At 43.8% G+C, this 20,697-nt stretch overlaps 2 protein-coding genes across 9 annotated transcripts in view; one reads left to right on the top strand and one right to left on the bottom strand.

Moving 5' to 3' along the window:
• The window catches only part of TAOK3 (TAO kinase 3), a 182,679-nt gene extending 172,486 nt beyond the window's left edge, over window positions 1-10,193 (bottom strand). The window contains exon 1 of one of the 2 annotated variants that reach the window (XM_004753331.3): window positions 10,060-10,193. The gene's annotated coding sequence lies outside the window, so the exon portion shown is untranslated. Of the gene's footprint in view, window positions 1-707; window positions 978-10,059 lie in introns of those variants that run through there. The other variant, XM_004753332.3, reaches the window with a different exon arrangement.
• Window positions 10,194-14,276: 4,083 nt separating this feature from the next.
• Window positions 14,277-20,697, top strand: part of SUDS3 (SDS3 homolog, SIN3A corepressor complex component) — a 207,652-nt gene continuing 201,231 nt past the window's right edge. For 4 of the 7 annotated variants that reach the window (XM_045073758.1, XM_045073757.1, XM_045073759.1 and 1 more), the window contains exons 1-3: window positions 14,279-14,622; window positions 16,915-16,984; window positions 19,345-19,400. In XM_045073758.1, coding sequence (XP_044929693.1) covers window positions 14,481-14,622; window positions 16,915-16,984; window positions 19,345-19,400 — 268 coding nt within the window. In that variant the 5' untranslated portion in view covers window positions 14,279-14,480. Of the gene's footprint in view, window positions 14,623-16,914; window positions 16,985-19,344; window positions 19,401-20,697 lie in introns of all 7 variants that reach the window. The other 3 variants (XM_045073754.1, XM_045073756.1, XM_045073760.1) reach the window with 3 other exon arrangements.

Raw genomic sequence — 20,697 nt, forward strand, 5'->3', positions numbered from 1 at the left:
AAGAGTATATTAGCAATGTTTAGACACAAACCATATTTATAATAAAATGCTAAGTGTAAAACAAAATACCAAGCTTACTCACAGCAGATTGTCTCAAATGCATGCCTACATCTCTAATCCAACATATTAAGACTTCAAAAAAAATTCTTTAGCTTCAGCAATAAGTAAGACTGCCCCAGAGACGACTTTCATTAAAAAACTCCCTCCTGTTCATTAAGAAAGATAAAACGGAGCCCAGCTTAAGTTGTACGAACAACACCATGCTAACAGCACCTTCATTCCGAGAAAGGAAGTTATTATAGACACAGTTTTATAAATGAGGCTTCAAGAGAGTACTTCCTGGTCAGAGAGTGTTAACGTTAACAGCATTACATTAATGTATACAGCTTTACAGTTTGACATTTTGGTAAGAACTTTCTAAAAACTTTTTCTGAATTTCTCCCCCACTCCCTACAAAAGACAAAAACTTGGTGGAGCTAAACAAATCTATGAAATTCTATCAACACCTACCGTTAATGGTATCACGTAAAGATCACAACTGCTTATTACTATTAATAATGATACCGGTTTAAGTTGTAAAGTACAACTTACAAAGTACGTAATTTTACACTTACATGTCCTCCATTCCCCCTCTCCCAGTGTGCTAGAGTGAGGTTTCAGGGGATACAACACTAGAAAGTAAAGAAAGAATTTAAAGGACAACTCACCAATTCCTTGATAACGAAGAAAATGGAAATAACCGTCCACATTTTAATTCTCAAACTTAAAGTTCATTCTCTTTTACACATATGTAAAAGAAAACTTGAAGAAATGTTGTACAGTCCTAACAAGGAACTGCAGATAAAACAGCGTGACCCTGGCGCGGCACATTACTATGGGTATTGCAAGCTGAAAGTATTTCCTGTTAGGACGCCCATTGGTTCCCACAGGTGCAAGTGCCTTTGGGTGTTGCCGATTTACTCTTCCTTTTGTAAGTGAACCACTAAAGGAGATTTCAGATTGGTACAATCAATGCTAAGAACTATTAGGGTAGAGCTACCTTGGGCTAATTCAAGAGCTTCCCAAACTGGCTTGATTGTGAACTGGCAATTACTTAATTCAACAAGGCTGGAGAAAATTTATTTCAACAGACTTTCATTATTTTTGTAAGATGAGCTGTTATTAAGAATGTATGGGACTTCGGGCACCTGGGTGGCTCAGATGGTTAAGCAACTGCTTTCAGCTCGGGTCATGATTCCAGAAAGCTGGGATCCAGTGCTGCATTGGGCTCCCAGCTCCACGGGGAGTCTGCTTCTTCCTCTGACCTTCTCCCCTCTCATGCTCTCTCTCTCTCTCTCTCAAGTAAATAAATAAAATCTTAAAAAAAAAAAAAGAATGTATGTGACTTCACTCAACAAATACTAAATTGTTCTCTCTGTAAAAAGCACTGTTTTAGGCACCAGGAACACAGTAATGAACAAGACAAAGTCCTTGTGGTTACTCATACACTATCTAATAGACTTTTGGCAATTTCACCTAATGATGAGAAACTCCCATAAAGGCAGGGACTAAAAAAAAAAATTTATGGAAATTTGTAAAGTCAAATGTAGTGCTCATTACTTAAAAACATTGTAATTAAGGCCACCACCTTGAATCTAAAAGAGCTTTTCCAGAATATAGTATATAAAAGTAGGATTCTTTATATTTTCAATGCTTTAAAAAGCCAGGTTGAAGGCAAAGGCATATGCTCCAGCAGGAAAAAGGAAAAACATCTTACCATGAGTCACCACTGACTAAGTTCTTTTAATTCAGGCTTAAAACACATTTCAAACCCAATTACTTTTACATGCAGAAAACCGGTAACCCCAAATTAATATCAGAAGCTTGATCTGACCAATTTTCAGGGTTAATATTACCACCCAAGAAAAATAACTGAAGTACTTTTATTTTATTTATTTACTTTTAAAGATTTTATTTATTTATTTGACAGAGATCACAAGTGGGCAGAGAGGCAGGCAGAGAGGAGGAAGCAGGCTCCCTGCGGAGCAGAGAGCCTGATGTGGGGCTCGATCCCAAGACCCTGGGATCATGACCTGAGCAGAAGGCAGAGGCTCTAACCCGCTGAGCCATCCAGGCACCCCAGTGAAGTACTTTTAATGGGATAATGTCCCTGTACTGAATTTTATTAAAATTTTGGTCTTATTAGCCTTTAATGCCTAAGAGCGATGCCAACAAGCTTCTGTTAAATTTTGTTATAATGAACACAGTTTTCTTAGGATTTTAGCCAGACTGAGACATAATCATCTTGGATGTATGGTTTGGTGGCAGGAACAGCTTTTGTTTATAAACAATAAAGTAAAAATAGAGTAAATTCAAGATAGGTCAGGTCATGATCCCAGCGTCCTGGGATCGAGTCCCACATCGGGCTCCTTGCTCGGCAGGGAGCCTGCTTCTCCCTCTGCCTCTGCCTGCCATTCTGTCTGCCTGTGCTCGCTTGCTCTCCCTTTCTCTCTCTGACAAATAAATAAAATCTTAAAAAAAAAAAAAAAAAAGAAATATAAGATAAAGTATTTGGTATGTCAGAAGGCAGTAAGCCCTGTGGAGAACAATATAATATGGGAGGTAGGAATAATAATAAGTCTACCTGTTTACAGTTGCAAATTGTTTACATCATGAAGTAAGGAATTTGCTCTGGAAGAGGAGAGCATCAGATCTCTCCCAGACTCTACCTCTGACTCAAGTGAACGACCACTTTGGATTGCAAATGAAAGGGAATCATATTTTATCTGTTGCTAACACTAAGAGAAAGCTTGGAAACTTCCAAAGACCTGAAGTTTGAACCCATTCTTTAGAGATAAAAACATCACTTAAGAAAAAAAATAATATAACAAATCCCAAACACTGAAAGTCAAAATTCACTTTAGGGTATATTACCGAGCCAAATATGAACATACAAGTTTCCAAATACTTGGTAGCACTGGCACTGAATTTACCAACTGCCAAGGTCAGAAGTGAATTTTTCATTTAAGAATTATCTCTGTGGGGCGCCTGGGTGGCTCAGTGGGTTAAGTCACTGCGTTCAGCTCAGGTCATGATCTCAGGGTCCTGGGATTGAGTCCCGCATCGGGCTCTCTGCTCAGCAAGGAGCCTGCTTCCCTCTCTCTCTCTCTGCCTGCCTCTCCATCTACTTGTGATTTCTCTCTGTCAAATAAATAAATAAAATCTTAAAAAAAAAAAAAAGAATTATCTCTGTTATCGGGGCGCTTGGGTGGCTCAGTGAGTGAAAGCCTTGCCTTCAGCTCAGGTCAGGATCCCAGGGTCCTGGGATGGAGCCCCTCGGGCTCTCTGCTCAGCAGGCAGCCTGCTTCCTCCTCTCTCTCTCTCTGCCTGCGTCTCTGCCTACTTGTGATCTCTGTCTGTCAAATAAATAAATAAAATCTTAAAAAAAAAAAAGAGAATTATCTCTGTTATCTTCCCTGGCAGCAATAATTATATTTAAATAATTATTTTTGAACCTAAATTAAGTATTTGAATTTAATACAATTCAACAAATATTTATTGAGAAGATACTAGGTACAAGGTACCTGGTTAGATGTGTATGTCACTGTCCTTTTAAAATCAAGAAGATGGACATTTAGGAAAGACAAGTACAAAACCTATAATGTAAAATCAGAGAAAATATTAATGTAATAAGAAAACAAAATACTTAAGGAATTCAAGGAAAAGAAAAGCAAGGAGGATGATCAGAAAAGGCCTCATGAAGATGGCATGAGAAGTAGGTCTGGCAAAGGAGAAAAGAAGGCATTCTAAGGAAAAGAAATGGCAGGAACAAAGATCTGAGGATGGCAAATTAGGAAGTATTCAGGCAGAAAGTAGGCTGGTCTGGTTGGGGCACAGGATACAAACACACACACAGATAATGGAGCATTAAGAACCTAAAAACAGCTGGATAAATCTGTACTGAATTCAGTAGACTATGAGGAGTTATTAATTTGAACATGTGAGTGACAAAACCAGAGCTCTACTTTAGGGAGAGTAAGACAGAAACAATGTATTTAGGAAGTATGAAAAAGAAAAGGAGACTGAATACTGGCACAGTAATCCTTCCCAGCACCCATTAAGGCTCTTGTTAGCTCCTTCTTGGACCATTGAGAGGAATGAAGTGGAAACTGTAGTGAGCTGATAAACCAGATCTAGGTCACAGGGGTCAAATTTACCTTTGTTTGACCTTGGGAAGTCACTTAACCTCACTGTCTCAATTTCCCTCTATGTGAGTCTCTTAATTATTCTTTTTGGAATCAGGAGCCATGGGATTTAGCAACTGACTAGATACTGGGAATAGAGAAAAAAAACAATAAAAAATTGTTTCAAGTGATTAAAATAATACGCAGCTACGATTTATTAAACACTTTCATGTGCTTGTCACTGTGTTTGGCGCTTTACATAAACTGCTTCATTTATTCCTTATAAGAATCCTGTGAGGTATGTATTCTTATTTGACGGATGAGAGAATTGAGAGCTTTAAGACTTAAGTAATTTACCCAGTTGGCACAATGACAAAGCCAAAGTAGACACCCAAGTCTCTCTTAGTGTAAGGTCCTTTCTCCTTCCAATGTATCGTGCTGTTTCTTACATGACAGATGAAGAAAGCTAACATTTGCTCATGTTCCAACGGAATCCCTGTCTCTTTTGATGTGTAAGAAACAAAGTGTGAACGTAAATACAATCTACTAATTTGCTCATCATTAATTCAACCAGTCATTCAATTCACATTTATGGAGCATCTTCGTATTTTGTGCCTGGTACTAAGCTTGCCATGGGGAATGCATAGATGAGAACTTCCCAGCTCTGCCTTGAAGAGCTCACAGAATAGTAAAAGACCAACAAACACATGTAAACAAGGACCTGGTATACAGTGACAGAAGAGAAATTTTACACAAGAGACAATAGAAACATAAAGGTACATGAAGCATAATATTGTAATTTTGTATCTCTGCTATTAATGCTTGACCTAGATCATTTTAAAAGCAATATGTGGCTTCTGGAAATACTTGTGTGTTCACGCACACACTTCAAAAAGTAAAGGCGAATGTTCACAATAGGATAGAAGATTGGCCGCAAGCTACCATTCTCTTCTGTGTCTATTGGTGAGACTAATTAGGTTATTAGTTAATGTAAGAAAGCATTCTGCCTTGATTAGTGCCATCTATTGTAATGGGTAAATAAAATCTATTTGAATCGTCATAAGCCTTGATAGTTGTGGACATAAGCCTGTGTCATTAGACAGAGCTGAAACATATAAAAACAAATATATACTGCCCATAGTCCTAGTTTGATCTGGAAATAAAGTGTTATCCCATTGTCCATCAGAAATAGTGGGTGGGGGGCGCCTGGGTGGCTCAGTGGGTTAGGCCGCTGCCTTCAGCTCAGGTCATGATCTCAGGGTCCTGGGATCGAGTCCCCCATTAGGCTCTCTGCTCAGCAGGGAGTCGGCTTCCTCCTCTCTCTCTCTCTGCCTGCCTCTCTGTCTACTTGTGATCTCTCTCTGTCAAATAAATAAATAAAATCTTAAAAAAAAAAAAAAAAGAAATAGTGGGTGGAAGTAAAACTGAAGTCTTCCAATTGGCACTTTGATAATTGACTGAAATATTAAATGTAACAAAATGTATATTGTGGGGTTGAATTGCTAACCATCATTTCACTGAGGCTAGAGGTTAAGTGGAAGGGCCCCAAAGACTAGACTCCAGCAAGTACATTCTCAATGTGAATATCTAAATCCACATGAGCCGCAGGTCTTTGTTTAATGGAGTAGGTTTTCCTAGGTGTAAAGTGTCTATTACAAGGCAAAATCTCTTTCTCCCTCACTCTGGGGATGAAAAATGTATATGTGTGAGATACCTGACAATGGTTAGGAGGCTGATCTGTGTTAACAAATCAAGAAACTGACCCCTAAGTCATTCTGTTGTAAAATGGAAATAATTTAGTTTCAATGTCTCTAATAAACCTCAGGTCAGAAAGAAAAAAAAAAACACATTAGGTTGATTAATAAAATATTTAGGTAAATTAAATAATATATAGCTTGAATGATCAATTTAATTCCCACTGGTAATCCTAAAAATTCTAAATAGTTGTTGTTTTTAATTTGATGCCTGTAGTTTAGAAATGAATTTGATCATATTTTGGTCCATAAAGTCAATATAGCTTATCTGTAAGGACAGCTAGACTGATAGATACCACTTACTTTTTTGTTGCTGTTGTTGTTCTGTATTGTTTTGACTCAGTCTGGGTTTAAGAAACAGTAACAAACTTTTAACATATCTTCATATATAACAAAGCAACCAATTAAATGGATGATAAAGCTAAACAATCAGAATCTGAACTCCCTATGCTGAACTGCAACTGTACAATATCTCACGACTCAAAACTGCTAATTCAAAACGGTTCTCACGGATTGACAGAATCATTGAAGATGAGCTCATTGAATCTCACTGAAGACTGTAAAGAAGTCTTCCCTTAGGAGAGTCACAAAACACTTGGGTGGAAGACTTCTGTCTATTTTCTTTTTGTGGGGAGGGGAGAAACAAAGACTGAGGAAAAGATTATGAAAGAAAGAGGCTTTTCACAGAAGTTCTAAAATAAAAGTACCAATAGTTTTCACTCATTCTTCTATACGACTGAAACCAAAAAATATGCACACTGGCAAGCAATGAGAACTTTTATTCAGGGTGGCTTAAACATTAAACCAAATTAGATATCAAGGTAGACTCTGAGATGACAATGGTTTGACTGTATATGACTCAAGTGGTAAAGAAAGGGCAAAATGGGTTATTGTATTTACTGGGTAGTACTCGTATCCTGCTAAATCAAGAATAAGAACAGTTTTAGGAACTCCAAACCAGGGGCGCCTGGGTGGCTCAGTTGTTAAGCATCTGCCTTCGGCTCAGGTCATGATCCACAGGGAGCCTGCTTCTCCCTCTCCTACTTCCCCTGCTTGTGTTCCCTCTCTCACCCTCTCACTGTGTCTCTCCCTGTCAAATGAAGAAATAAAATCTAAAAAAAAAAAAAAAAAAAAGAACTCCAAACCAAAAGGACTTGCATTCTCTTGTGGCTATAACCATTCACATGGACGTGGAAAGCTCCTTCTTAATTTCCTCTTCTCGGTATGTTTTTTAATTTGAAAAGAAATAGTTTAATGAGCACAGGTGTAATAACTTCACATATTTGCAGTTTCTCATGGTGTACTTTTCTTTTGTGAAATAAATGAAAATAAATTCCCACATAATTCCTACCCTCCTATCCCACCTTCTCATCACCCCAAGGCATAAAAAGTGACTACAGGCCCTTCCTATCACTAAAAATTCTATTACAATGACTCTCTCTTCATCATTTCTGGATCAATACCATAATGTAATGTGGTTGAAATGACTGCTTTAGTCATCACTCCAGGGAGTATCAGAACACTTTCTTTTCTTGTAAGAAATTAAAATTAATGTTTTGTCCTAAGAAACTACCATCTGTACCAGTCAGAAATGAGCTAACAAGTATGATCAAAGAGCTTATCTGTTCAAACATTTCTATTTGTAGAATTATTGGTCCTCAGATTCCCAATCCTTCCACAGACCATTTCATAAGTTTTGGGCACTATATAATGAATATATGCCCTTTGTAAATAACCTCGTGGTTTAACTGACTTTATTTTTTACTTGAATTTGACCTAGAGTTCTGGAAAAATAAATTTAGCATAAAAATCATACTTAATACATCTTAAATAAATTATAGCGGCATATTTTAAATTTTTATTCGCCATTGTTGCTCTTCTTACCTCCCTGTTATTTCTTAGGGGAGGACTTCTAGTTGGTGGCATTTTCATAACCATATCCAGCTCCACACTCTTTGAAGTCATATAAGAACAGCTCTGTATCAGGTAATATCAAATAAAATCCCCAAATGACACATGTCCTCTACTTACTATCACCCTGATGAAAATGACTTCAGTAACGTTTGTCGTGGATTTAAATAGGCAGTTCTAAGTAAGCTTTCTCCATTAGGTCTTGGGAAAAGAAAGCAGCATTTCTTTCTTCCCCTTCGCTGAAGCTGCCCATTACTACACAAGGGCAAAAGTTCCTAATAAGACATAGTCTAAACCAGAAGCAAAGAAGATATCTAAGTAACTGTGAAATGATAATGACATTCTCTATTATGTTCCCCAAACCATCATCTTCTAAGTCTGCTCCTATAAAAAAAGGAACTAGTTGCAAAGAGAAGGAGTGAAGAGGAAAAACACACAGAGAAAAAGGTTAAAAAATTCACAGCAAAAGTGCTGGGCACAACTGTAACAAAGCTTGTGTATTTAAGAGAACATTTGAAAGGTAGGGCAGTATTAACATATCCTAAGTACTGTGAACAACTAGCCTGGTCATTAGTTTAATTTTCACATCCATCAAAGTAGGAGGCTAACCCCCCAATTCCCACCACCTCCGTCTTTCCACTATTTGTTTTATCATTTTAATAGACACACACTTGCCTCCTACCAGGGCATAGCGTCTGGTTTAAACAGGCTTATCTCTCTCCTTAGCTTGTCCTAGAATTAAGCGCAAAGCTCAATCCTGGTAGCTTTTATGATGAGAAATCTAATTGGAAAGTGGCTATTAGCCACTGTGACACCTCCTTTCAAAATTCAGGTTGACCTCCCAACTATCTCCAACACATCAAAGCTAAACAAACTTAGTGTATAGTTCATTTGAATCTGCACGGCGAACAACTAAAGGGCTGCCAAGTCTAAAAACCTTTCTTAGCAATGAAAAATACAGGGACTATCACCAATGACATCCCAATTAATCCAAGACATGGGTCTCCAAAAGGATCCCTTTCCCCTTCAACTGCCTTGGGCTTGGAGAAGCCCTCTCTCCAACTTTCCACGTTCTCGTTCAGGTATTAATGTCAAGAAGCCCCTCACTTTCAAGGCATCCACGCCAAACTCTGAGCAACACATCAGAAGCCAGGGGGCCAGCGAGGAGAGAGGTCGGGCGGTCGGTTGCTCGCTCGTGCCAAGATCTCAGCGCTTCTGCCAGACCCTCCAGCCCTTGCGTTCTACTTAGGAGAGGATTCATTACATAATCCCTGCTCTGCGGGAGCATAACACCGGGGCTCGGGCTGCCCCGCATCTCACACACCACCTTTGGGGAGACTGGCTGGCTGCAGACCCTGCGAGCAGCATGCCTCCCCTCGCCGTGCGCTGCCGGCAGTCCCGGCTCGCCGCGTGCAGCGACCCCGACCCAGACTCGCTCCCCCCTTCTTCCACTCGCGCGCTCCGAAGCCCGCCTCCGTCACACTCGCCGTCACGACCCCTCTCGGGGGGGGGGGTGTCCCCCAGCAGACTTGGTGTCCCAAGTCCTCTCGGGGTCCTTTCCCTTCACACCCGCTGTCCCAAGCCCTTTCGGGGACTTCCCCTAAACCCTCTGTCCCGGCCCCTCTAGTGGGGGGGGGGGTCCCCCCAGTCAGACCTGCCGTCCCACGCCCTCTCCAGTCCCCTCTCTCCACACCTGCTGTCCCAAGCCCTCTCGGAGTCTCCTCTCCTCAGACCTGCTCCCTCCCTTATACCCGCCGTCCCAAGCCCTCTCGGGGCTGTCTTCAGACCCGCTGTTCCAGCCCCTCCTGGGGACTCTCCCTTCATACCTGTTGTCCCAAGCCTTCTTGGGAACTCCCCGTAGACCCGCTGTCCCAAGCCCTCTCGGGGTCTCCTGTCTTCACACTCGTCCCAACCCCTCTCGGGGACCCTCCCAGACCCGCTGTCCCAAGCCCTCTCGGGGACTCCCCCAGACCCGCTGTCCCAAGCCCTCTCGGGGACTCCCCCAGACCCGCTGTCCCAAGCCCTCTCGGGGACTCCCCCAGACCCGCTGTCCCAAGCCCTCTCTCGGTTCCCGCTCAGACCCGCTATCCCGGCCCCTCTCGGGGTCTCCTCTCCCCCGTCCGGACAAACTCGCTCCAGGACTCCCGTCACGAGTCTTCCCGATCTCACTCCTCCCAGGGTCTCCTTGCCTCGGCTCACTTTGTCACCGTCCCGAGCCGCGGTGCTCTCACCTCAGACCTGCTGTCACCACCCGGGGCCCGGCGTCACCGCCGCCGCTTCCTCTCCCACACTTGTTCCCGAGTCGCTCTTCTGCCGCTTGTCCCCGGGAGGGTCCCCGGTTCGGGTCGCTGAGTGTCGAGTCCGGCCACGCGGAGCCTCCGCCGGTGGCCTCGGTGTCGCGACCCACTCTCTCACGCAGGACCCTGCCGCCGTCGCCGCCGGGCGCCACACGGACCCTCCCGCTGCCGCCGCTGCTGCTGTCCGAGGTGCGGCTCCTGCCAGGGGTGGCCAATCGCACCCGACTGCGACGAGCGCGCTCCGCCCCGCCGTCTCAGTTCGCCCGCCCCCTGCCCCCGACCACGCCCCCAGCTCGGCTCCGATAGGCCCTCTACTGACCTCCCCTGACCGCGGGGCACGGGACTGGGGCCGGATATAGGTACTTGATTGGAGGTGCCTGGGAGGCCGAGCGGTCGATGGCGCCTGAGGATTGGCGGAGCGGGCGGTGGGCGGGACGGGGCGGGACGGGGCGGGGCGGGGTTTCCTAAGACGCGGAAGACCCTGCAACTTCAGTTACCCCGCGGGCCCGCCTGGGGTGCGGTCGGCGTTGTTTGTGCTGCACCACGGTCAAAGTTCATGGCACTCCTCTGCAGCTTTACTTTTCTTGGGAGCCTCCCAGAGGCAAGGGCCCCTGGGACTCCCGGGGACCACCGTGTGAGAGCTTTTGAGGAAGTCCCCATTCTTCCATTCTTACTCAGCTCCCAAAGTAGTGATGCCATCAGTTAATAGAGCGTGTATTCACTCCGGACTTGTAAATATTTCCTGAATTTAAGTTTTTTTTATATTTTTGGCAAGAGAGTTGCCCTTGCATTGCGTTCGACAGACGTCAGTTTAATGCTGTGGGGGGCACAAAGATCTTCACACGACGTGTATACTGTGAGCAGGCAAGGAAGGCATTCAACACCGATGGGGCTCATTTTGGTAGGAATAAGGACAAAACTGGAGAAATAATTAGTTTGTGAGGTTTTTTTTTTTAAATTTTTTATAGACTTATTTCCTATTAAAATGATATATATGCATTTCTTTTTTTTAATTTATTTATCAGAGAGAGAAGGGGAGAGAGCGAGCACAGGCAGACAGAATGGCAGGCAGAGGCAGAGGGAGAAGCAGGCTCCCTGCTGAGCAAGGAGCCCGATGTGGGACTCGATCCCAGGACGCTGGGATCATGACCTGAGCCGAAGGCAGCCGCCCAACCAACTGAGCCACCCAGGCGTCCCAATGTGAGTTTTTTTTTTTTTATAAAGATTTTATTTATTTATTTGACAGACAGAGATCACAAGTAGGCAGAGAGGCAGAGAGAGAGGGGGGGAAGCAGGCTCCCTGCTGAGCAGAGAGACCGATGCAGGACTCCATCCCAGGACCCTGAGATCATGACCTGAGCCGAAGGCAGAGGCTTTAACCCACTGAGCCACCCAGGAGCCCCAGTTTGTGAGTTTTGATAATCGTTTTGACAGTAGGAGCAGGAACTGTGGGGTAGGCTTCAGCGCGCTGAGTCAGCATATTCGTTTCTCCAGGGCCAATGTTTTTAATGATTCTGTGTGAACTAATGGCCAAAGTGCAACCTGTGATAATCGGAGACTGGTCTGCCCCTGGGTGAAAGTGCGTCTTGTTCCTGGGAGCCATTCTTTATATTTTTTGAAGCTGTATAGGTTGATTAAGTCAATACCAGAAACTGAAAACTGCTACTCTTACTCATAAACCCCAAAGTTGACGGACTTTGGCAATTCAGCATTTTATGAAGAAATGGTTTCCTTTCAGGCACACAGTTTGATGCTAAGCCTCATTTGATGCACGTAGGACTTGGGTCTCTGAAAACTCTCCATCCTTAACTCTTGTGTTAATTCCTGCTGACAAAATTTGTGTCCTAAACACTGTAGGTGTTTTTCCTATGTTTTACAATGATACTCCATTCCAGTTACAATGCTCCCCTTCAAACTGGGGTGTTTGGGTATGCAGAGGGGGCCCGTGGAAATGAGGCTGGCAGGACTTAATTTGAGTTCTGAAGTAGGTGCCTCCTGAGCAGTGTTGACTAGCATTTTAGAAAGGGATGAGAGATTTCAGTGTAAGTCTGTGGGATCTTGATTTTTAAAGGTCTAGAGAGACTATCCAAAATTGTAATACATATAAATACTTTTTAAGATTTTATTTATTTATTTTAGAGGGAGCAAGAAAAGGGCAGAGGGAGAATCCCGAGGAGAGTCCTTGCTGAGCACAGAGCCTGACCAAGTCAAATGCTTAACTGACTGAGCCACCCAGGAAGCCCCCAAAATTATTATATTCAACAACTATAGGTTGTTGAATATAATAATTATGTTAATTATTATATTATATATATAATATATTATATACTAATTATATTAGGTAAGACAAAAGTTACAACAGAACTCTTCTGACTAGGTCTGCCTCTGAAAGAGCAAATTATAAATTAAGAGCTCATTCTACCAATAATGCAGCTGGAAATATGGATTGAAGAAATGGAGTAAGTTTTCACTACCAGTGTTCAGTTGTGTCTATTCATATCAAAAAGAAATGCATGACCATTAACAGATGTTATTTGCAATCAAGTAGAAAGAAAACATAAGCAAGATAAAAATTCCATGTCTTGAAAAAATCAATTAGCAACTAAGTCAAATCTGGTTTTTTTTTTTTTATTCATTATATCAATGAACTCTAATTTCTAAAATGTTGGTGCTTTTTCTGGTCTATGATTATTGCTTCTGATGGAAACCCAACTTGCTCAATATAGCTGATTACAAATAATTTAGATGTGATCTAAAATAAAAAATAGAAATGACTTCATCCTTCGGGCAAGAGGATGTTCTAAGATCCTAGTTTAAATACAGATGGTGCATCTACAGTGAGTCTTGAGAATGTTATTTAGAAAGAGCTTCAGAAGATCTCTGAACTCATGGGAAGACATTGGAGCAGTCCATTTTAGAAATTGTTGAGTTTTGTTGGGTGGAAAGATCTCCCATAAAGAGCCAAGATTTTCATTAAGACAAGGTAGAAAATAAATGTTAAAATAAATGGGATGAGAATAAATTTTTTTTCACTTTGAGAAGACTCGGGGATTCCATTCAGAGATGAATTTGGTCATGAAAGATCAGGATACTGGGGCCCACCCTGGCTTTTAGATCTGTTTTCAACCTCGCTACTTGTAAGTTACTTATTCTATGGAGAATGGGATGCAACATAGAGAGAGCAGGGTTACTTTAGTCAAATAAACATCATAGGCTCTTTTCTTTACCCCTTTTCTTGCTACCCACAACTAGACAAGGGACATCCTAAATTTGTTCATTAAGCAAAGCTTATAACACAGTGTCTACTACTCAGAGGGAATCATGAATTAATTCATGCAGGTATTCAGCTCTCTTGTTTTCTAAGTTTCCACATAGCACCTTCCTTATGTTAGCTTAATTAACTTCCTGCAAGCAGAACGTTCCACTTGCTCAGCTGAGAGATATTAGCAAGTTATTGGTTGGGGGAAAGCACCTTTTAAAAAATTAATATTCTAAAAAATATGGGGCAACAGTAATATACAGCACTTGGGTATAATCGTGTAAACAAGGCAGCCTGGACGCTACCATTTTTTAGGTAAATGTTCACTTCTCATTTGCAAAATCGGGAGAAGACCTTACTGATACACCTATACAAACAGAAAGGACTCAGAGGGACTGGGAAAACACCCTTTTACTGACTCCAAAAGGGAATTATCAGCATCCTTGCCTTTTAGTTCTCAATAAAGCTCCAATTAGGGGAGGATACAGGCTCTGGGGGATGATCACGAAAATTCTAGATGTCAGCGTTTCCTAACCCATAAAGGAGATGGATCATGTTCACCTATTTCAATGAGAGACCACCTTCAACCCTTCTGCCTCTTTCGGGGCGCTAAGGATCCTCGCTTTAGTTCTGGCTCCTTGCGCCGCCTGGCGGCTGTTTCCAGAAGTCGCCTGAGAGCGTCGGGGTCCTAGCTGCGGCCAGGCCTGTCCAAAGATTTGCCTAATTCCAGAGATCTTGTCTCCGCCCCTCCCCACTACGCGTTGAGGATTTTAAAGACGGCGATGAAAGGGCCGAGGTTAAGACGAAGGGGGCGTCCATTGGCCTCTCCACCTCCGCAAGGATGACGGAGTCAGGCGGTCCTCGGACAGCTCGCGACCCGGAAGTCACCGCCGGCACGAGGCCCCCGTTGCCGAGCGCGGGCGCGCGGGGCGGAGCTTGGCGGAGAGGGGGAAGGGGTCGCCGGGGCTGCCGCGGCTGCCGCGGCTCCCGCTCCTCGAGTTGGCGGCTCCCTCGGGGGCTGCTAGGCGGGCGTCGAGTCCGCAGGGCGCGCGGCCGCGGTCGCTGGGTGACACGCTCAGCCGCGGGCAGAGGCGACATGAGCGCCGCGGGGCTGTTGGCTCCGGCTCCGGCCCCGGCTGGAGCACCGCCGGCCCCGGAGTACTACCCCGAGGAGGACGAAGAGCTGGAGAGCGCCGAGGACGACGAGCGCAGCTGCCGCGGCCGCGAGTCGGATGAAGGTGCGTCCTCTGGCTGGCCCGGCCGCCCGGGGCGGGGGTGGGACCGCTGAGGGAGTGAGTGGGCTGCAGGGAGTGGGGCGGGGCGACCGGCGGGGCGACCTCCGGGGCTGGGGGAGGCTGAAGGGGCCGCCGGGAGGAGCGCGGCTCCAGGAGGTCACCCCCACCTGCGCTGGGCCCGGGGCTTCTGCGGGGACGTCGTACCCTAACAGTTATGGGAAGGGGGGACTTGGGGAACTGCTGTCAGAGCTGGAGGTCCCTTGAAGATTATGTCCTCCCCTCAGCCGTCTCTGGTGAACCCCAGTTCTTTCCTGGTTGGAATGAGAAAGGCTTCCATTGAGTATCTTGAGTACCCCTCTCCTTTTGAGGTCCGGAGAGAATCAGAGTAAAGCCCAGCTTGGCTTCCAGGTGCTCTCCCCGAGCCTCCACCCCGGGGAAATGCTTCAGCCCGCCCTGCTTTGGGCAGCGCAACTCCGGTTGCTTAAAAGAACGGAACCTGGAATCAGGCAGATCTTCGTCTAAATTGGCTCACTGAACCCAGCTTTGTGACCTTCGGCAGCTTACTCGCGAGCCTCAGTTTCCCTGACTGTAACGGGGCTTCCTAGCGTAGGTGTGAGGATTAAATGAGATGTGCCTGGTACTCAGTAGACGTTTTCGTAACTCTGGGGAAGCAGGGTCAGGGGGGAGATAGGGATTTGCTTAATGGTGCCCAGGTGTTGTGTTTTCAGTTCCACGTTCTTCCCGTTATCATTACTGCCTCTAAGAACACAGCTTTTCAAACTGGGCTTTACAGTTTGGCAAGTGTGAGGAAGACAGTTTTCGAAGGATTGAGGAAGGAGCTACTGGAGAAGGAGAAAGGTGGGGGAGGAAAAACCATTAAAGGACACTGGAGGGGCGCCTGGGTGGCTCAGTGGGTTATAGACTCTGCCTTCAGCTCAGGTCATGATCCGTGGGTCCTGGGATTGAGCCCCGCATCGGGCTCTCTGCTCAGCCAGGAGCCTGCTTCCCCTCTACCCCTGCCCCCTGCCTCTCTGCCTGCTTGTGATCTCTGTCTGTCAAATAAATAAATAAAATCTTAAAAAAAAAAAACAAAACGGACACTGGAGAAGAAAGGGGAGATAGAGACCAATATATGGGTGGAATATAGGGCTGTGGAGCAAAAGGTTAGACTAGTTGCCGGACTGAGGAATAGGTTTTATTCATCTCAGTTCCCCCACTGCCTAGTACAGTGGCTGGCCTATGACAGGAATTCAGTGAGGGTCTCATGACTGAAAGAGAGGAGAAAGCTTTGTGAGGATTTGGATCTGCAGCAGCCTTTAAAAAGACAGCGACATGTGCAGATAATAAAGTTGAAGGAACTGGGACACCTGGGTGGCTCAGTTGGTTAAGCCGCTGCCTTCAGCTCAGGTCATGATCCCAGCGTCCTGGGATCGAGTCCCACATCGGGCTCCTTGCTCGGCAGGGAGCCACCCTGCTTCTCCCTCTGCCTCTGCCTGCCATTCTGTCTGTGTGTGCTCGCTCTCTCCCCCCCCCTCTGATAAATAAATAAAAAATCTTAAAAAAAAAAAAAGTTGAAGGAACTAATTGCTTTTGGTTGAACCACATTTGAAGACAGGCCTTAACCAGGGATTTTCAACGTGAGACACTTGTAATTGCTCTTAATGCCCACAAGGGGAGCGGCGAAGCCAAAATAAATTTTTATGCTTGCTCAAGCAGGGCTGTTGAAATTATGTAGACACTCCACTATTTACTTTAAGAACAATGTTTAAGGTATTTTGAAACACTTTCTGTTTTATCATCTTGTCTCTTTTCTTCTCCCTTTAGTTGTAACTTTGAATATAATTTCAGTTATTAGAGTTCACTTCATTGGTTTGGGTTCTCCTTTGGATAGATGTGATGTAAAAATCCGTTAAGGGCATAGACCGGAAGAGAATGGACTTACTAGGTCATCTTGGAGCAGTGAGCAAGGCCTGGCTGCCTCTAGATGTCCTGTCTGACACACCTCTGTTTCCTAGTAGCCAGAGGGGCTTCTGTAGAAGTAGCAGCCTTGACCACGACTGTCTCACGGACCCTGTGCTCTGGTTGCACTTGAGACAAAGACAGCTCTTTGCGTAAGTCTGGCCGTGTCTAAGTTGGAAATGGCATTTTCTTTCCTAAAGTAACTATGTAATCTTTTTCATTGATGGCTTCCCATGGGCCTGCATTCATTTTACAGAAGTTTAAGCGTCCCTTTGTCAGGTGATACTGTCTTTATGAAATGATTTTAACAAACCTTTCTTCCCTGATTTTATTTAGATACCGAAGATGCTAGTGAAACTGACCTGGCAAAGCATGATGAAGAGGACTACGTAGAAATGAAGGAACAGTGAGTGTGATTCTTATATTTCTTGCTTGGAATACAGAATTGACAAGTAAATCTTGACAGTGACCTTGTGTGTATGGTTTTGGGAGCTTCCAAAGTCCAGTGTATCTGTGCATTTTCCCCCTTTAAATTTGTCATGTGTAATCGGTCTTCCTGGTAAAAGAATCTTTTGAGCATTGGCTAGGAAGAACCTTGAAGGAAATGATTCCAGGGAAATAAGGCCACGTATCAGGAGGGAATTGTTCCCCAGTTCTTCATGTTTTTGTTTAAATGTGAAAACCATTACTCAGGATAAAGGGTGCATCATAGCTATTTGGGTCTCAGATGGAAATGACCCCTCTGAGAGCTGATGGTGTGCTGGCGCCTAGAGAGCTCAGGGAGAGCTGGACTGGAGAGCAGGGCTCCTGACTCCTGCTCCAGTGCCCTTTCCTCTGGTCACACATCCTGGCCCAAGCCTTCTCTAACTGTGCCTAGCTAGAGAAACCAGAACCACTCGTTTTTATTCTAAACACAGATGGAAGACTGTATTAAAATAGATCTCAGAAGTATTTGTTGAATGTATTTTGAGGCTCTTGATTTGACTTTAAGTTCTTTTATCTTTAAACTAGGTGATCCACATTCCTTTTTTTTGTAGCCCCTATTTTGTCAATGGTTCGTGACCATTGTCTGGATTCTGTTCTTTTCAGGCTCTGGAACCCAAAGGGGGTAATTCAGCTAAATTCCACCAATGCTGCATAAAGAAGGATTCCTTTAATAATTCACGTGATTTTTCTCACAGCTTCATTCCTGAAACTGCTTGGTCTTCATCTTTATTCCTTCAGGCTTTTTACTGATTTACTTTGAACCATTTCCACATACCTTTCATTTTACCAAATCTGAATTTATTTGCTTATTTTTTCAGTACAAACTCAGAAGTCAAAGGCATTGTTCGCTGCATTTGGTGTGGTGGAAAATTGAATATACTGGGTTCTAAATACTGACCTATCGTGTGCAGTTTATACATCTGTTTTCTCTGTTCGGCATGTATAAGCATTCTTTTGAGATTTTTTTTTTTTTTTTAATTGAATGTGCCTCTATACAGGACACAGAAAAATTTTTTATTAAAATTGAATGCTTTGTGTGATTCAAGGTGAGTATTGAGAGTACATCAGAATTTTCATTGATCTTTTGATCAGACCACCTGTGTAATTGCCAGATTCTGCCAACTCTTTCCTCAGTCCGTGTAAATAGTTCAGTTGTATTTACAGCCCTTATTGGAGTAGTCAGAAAGCTCTTGTGCCTGTTATTTGTTGGACAGTGTTCGTTCAGGTTGCAAATCTTGTTTTTGTCACTGTAAAATTGGGGGTATTTTCAGGTAGAAGCAAAAATACTGTTGATTCATTTATGGAATCCACCATATAAACAGACCTTGTTGTGGGGCATCTGGGTGGCTCAGTCACTGGGTGTATACCTTGGCTTAGGTCATGATCCCAGGGTCTTGGGATCGAGCCTCACATTGGGCTCCCTGCTCAGTGGGAAGCCTGCTTCTCCCTCTCCCACTCCCCCTGCTTGTGTTCCCTCTCTCACTGTCACTCTGTCAAATAAATAAATAAAATCTTAAAAACAAAACAAAACAGACTTGTCAGAGTGTATAATGGTTTATAATCCATTTGGTGTGGGGTTGCGGGGAGAGAATAACGCGCTAGGCGGTTTTGCTTTGTGTGTGCTGTGTGTTTTCACCCAGCTGGGGCTGCAAATAAATCCTGCATTTTAACTTTTGTTACTGAATAACTATTATTTCTGATCCTAAAAGAGTAGTGCTTTTAAAAAATGACACGAAGGTTTATTAACTTGGTGCTTACACAGCTATGCTATCTACATAGCAAAACGTGCCAAAGGCATAATCTTACTCCTTTAGAATTTATAATCAAATTGTAGAGTTGATAGAAGAGCTGCTGTGTTAATGCCTTTGTTATGTTTTCGTGTATGTTATTTATACTTCTAAATCCAGAAGGGAATGGCGTCATGCTTTAGATTTTTCTTTGTATCTTCTTGCCTGTTTATCATTGTCCTTTATTTATTAAAATCTGCGTGTCTTCATTTTTGTAGATTTCGGACTGCTTCTCTAAAGGTGCAATAATACAGGAGAGTCTGCAGAACTGGGATATGATTCAAGAACACAGAATCCTTGTCCCTTTCTGAGCCCATTAGCTGCTGGTACATTTTAAACCAGCTGGCAGACCCATTTTCTCTGTCTCCTAAAGGACGTTAATAACGTTCTGGTAACAGCCTACACACAGGCGGTCCCTGTGTGTAGATTCTTTTGGAATCGAGTATTGAATGCTTCTGTCTCTCAGTGTGGCTTTCGTTGTCTCTCTTCACAGGATGTATCAGGATAAACTGGCTTCCCTCAAGAGACAGTTGCAGCAGCTGCAGGAAGGTTGGTGTGTCTTCTCACCCTTTGTTTCTTTTCTTTTCTTTCTTTCTTTTTTTAAGGTTTTATTATTTGACAGAGACACACAGCGAGAGAGGGAACACAAGCAGGGGGTAGTGGGAGAGGCAGAAGCAGGCTCCCCGCCAAGCAGGGATCCCGATGCGGGGCTCGATCCCAGGACCCTGGCATCATGACCTGAGCTGAAGGCAGCCGTTTAATGACTTAAGCCACACAGGCACCCCGCACCCTTTGTTTCTAAATACGCTGAGTATCACAAGCCTTCGAAGTCTGTGTATTTAACGCCCCTGTGGGGAGTGATTTAAAATTTTTGCTCTCTTCTGCTCTCAGGAGAGTGGTGATTTTCAAACATTTTTGGACCCTCACTTAGGGTTTTTTGAAGAGCATGAACTGAAAACCGCTGTGAGCCTAAAGCTAGAGAGAGATATTGCTAAAGAATACATGAAACTGCACCATTTTTTCCTAAACTAAATGCTGATGAGCTGTGGATTAGCCTTATTGTGTTCCCTGTGGTTTGCTTGGTAAGTTAAAAGTGAACTGTATCTGTAGGTCTTTCCAGCTAAAGGCAGTTCAGCATGGGCTTGGGAGCGTTGGCTCTCAGGGCCGTCACGGGCCTGAATCCTTACTGTACTGCTTTCTGGAAATTTGGCCTTGGGTGCATCACTTCTTCCTGCTTAAATTTGTTTTCCAATCTTTGAAATGCACAGAGTGGAAGCCAATGATGTCATTAGTGATGAGAGGTGTCTAGCCCTGTGGGGTGCACTGGGAGCTCAAGGTCAGCTGTGGCCAGCAACGCTTCAGCTTATTTTGGGGGGGCCCCCTCATCAGTGAAGCATCTTTTCCACTAAGTCCTTATATTCCCTGAACTGCCCCATCTGACATTGATTTCTGCTGAATAGTGAAAAATGGTTCCCATGAGTTGCATTTATATATCTTTGTTTTATTTTTTATTTATTTATTATTTCCTTTCCATAATAATGGAAGTATTACCAGAGAAAGGAATACATTCTACTCTAGCAAGTCTGTAGGGCATACCTGGCATGGTTGAGTGAGAGATTTTGAAAATGATACCCTACTAATGAATTATGATCAGGAAACCCTTCCCACATTAATTCTGACTCTCCTAATTCACTGATGTTGGAACAGCAATGACTTGAGTAGACATTGGGTGAAAATCTATACCTGAGCTTTTCAGAATTGTCACTGGCCGTGTGTGGCTATTTAAATTTAATTAAATAAAATTAATAATTCAGTTCCTCAGTGCACTTGCTACATTTCAGATGCA

Source organism: Mustela putorius, unplaced genomic scaffold (genome assembly GCF_011764305.1).
Source record: "Mustela putorius furo isolate JIRA1106 unplaced genomic scaffold, ASM1176430v1.1 tig00537248_pilon_pilon_pilon, whole genome shotgun sequence".
Taxonomy (NCBI): Eukaryota; Metazoa; Chordata; class Mammalia; order Carnivora; family Mustelidae; genus Mustela; species Mustela putorius.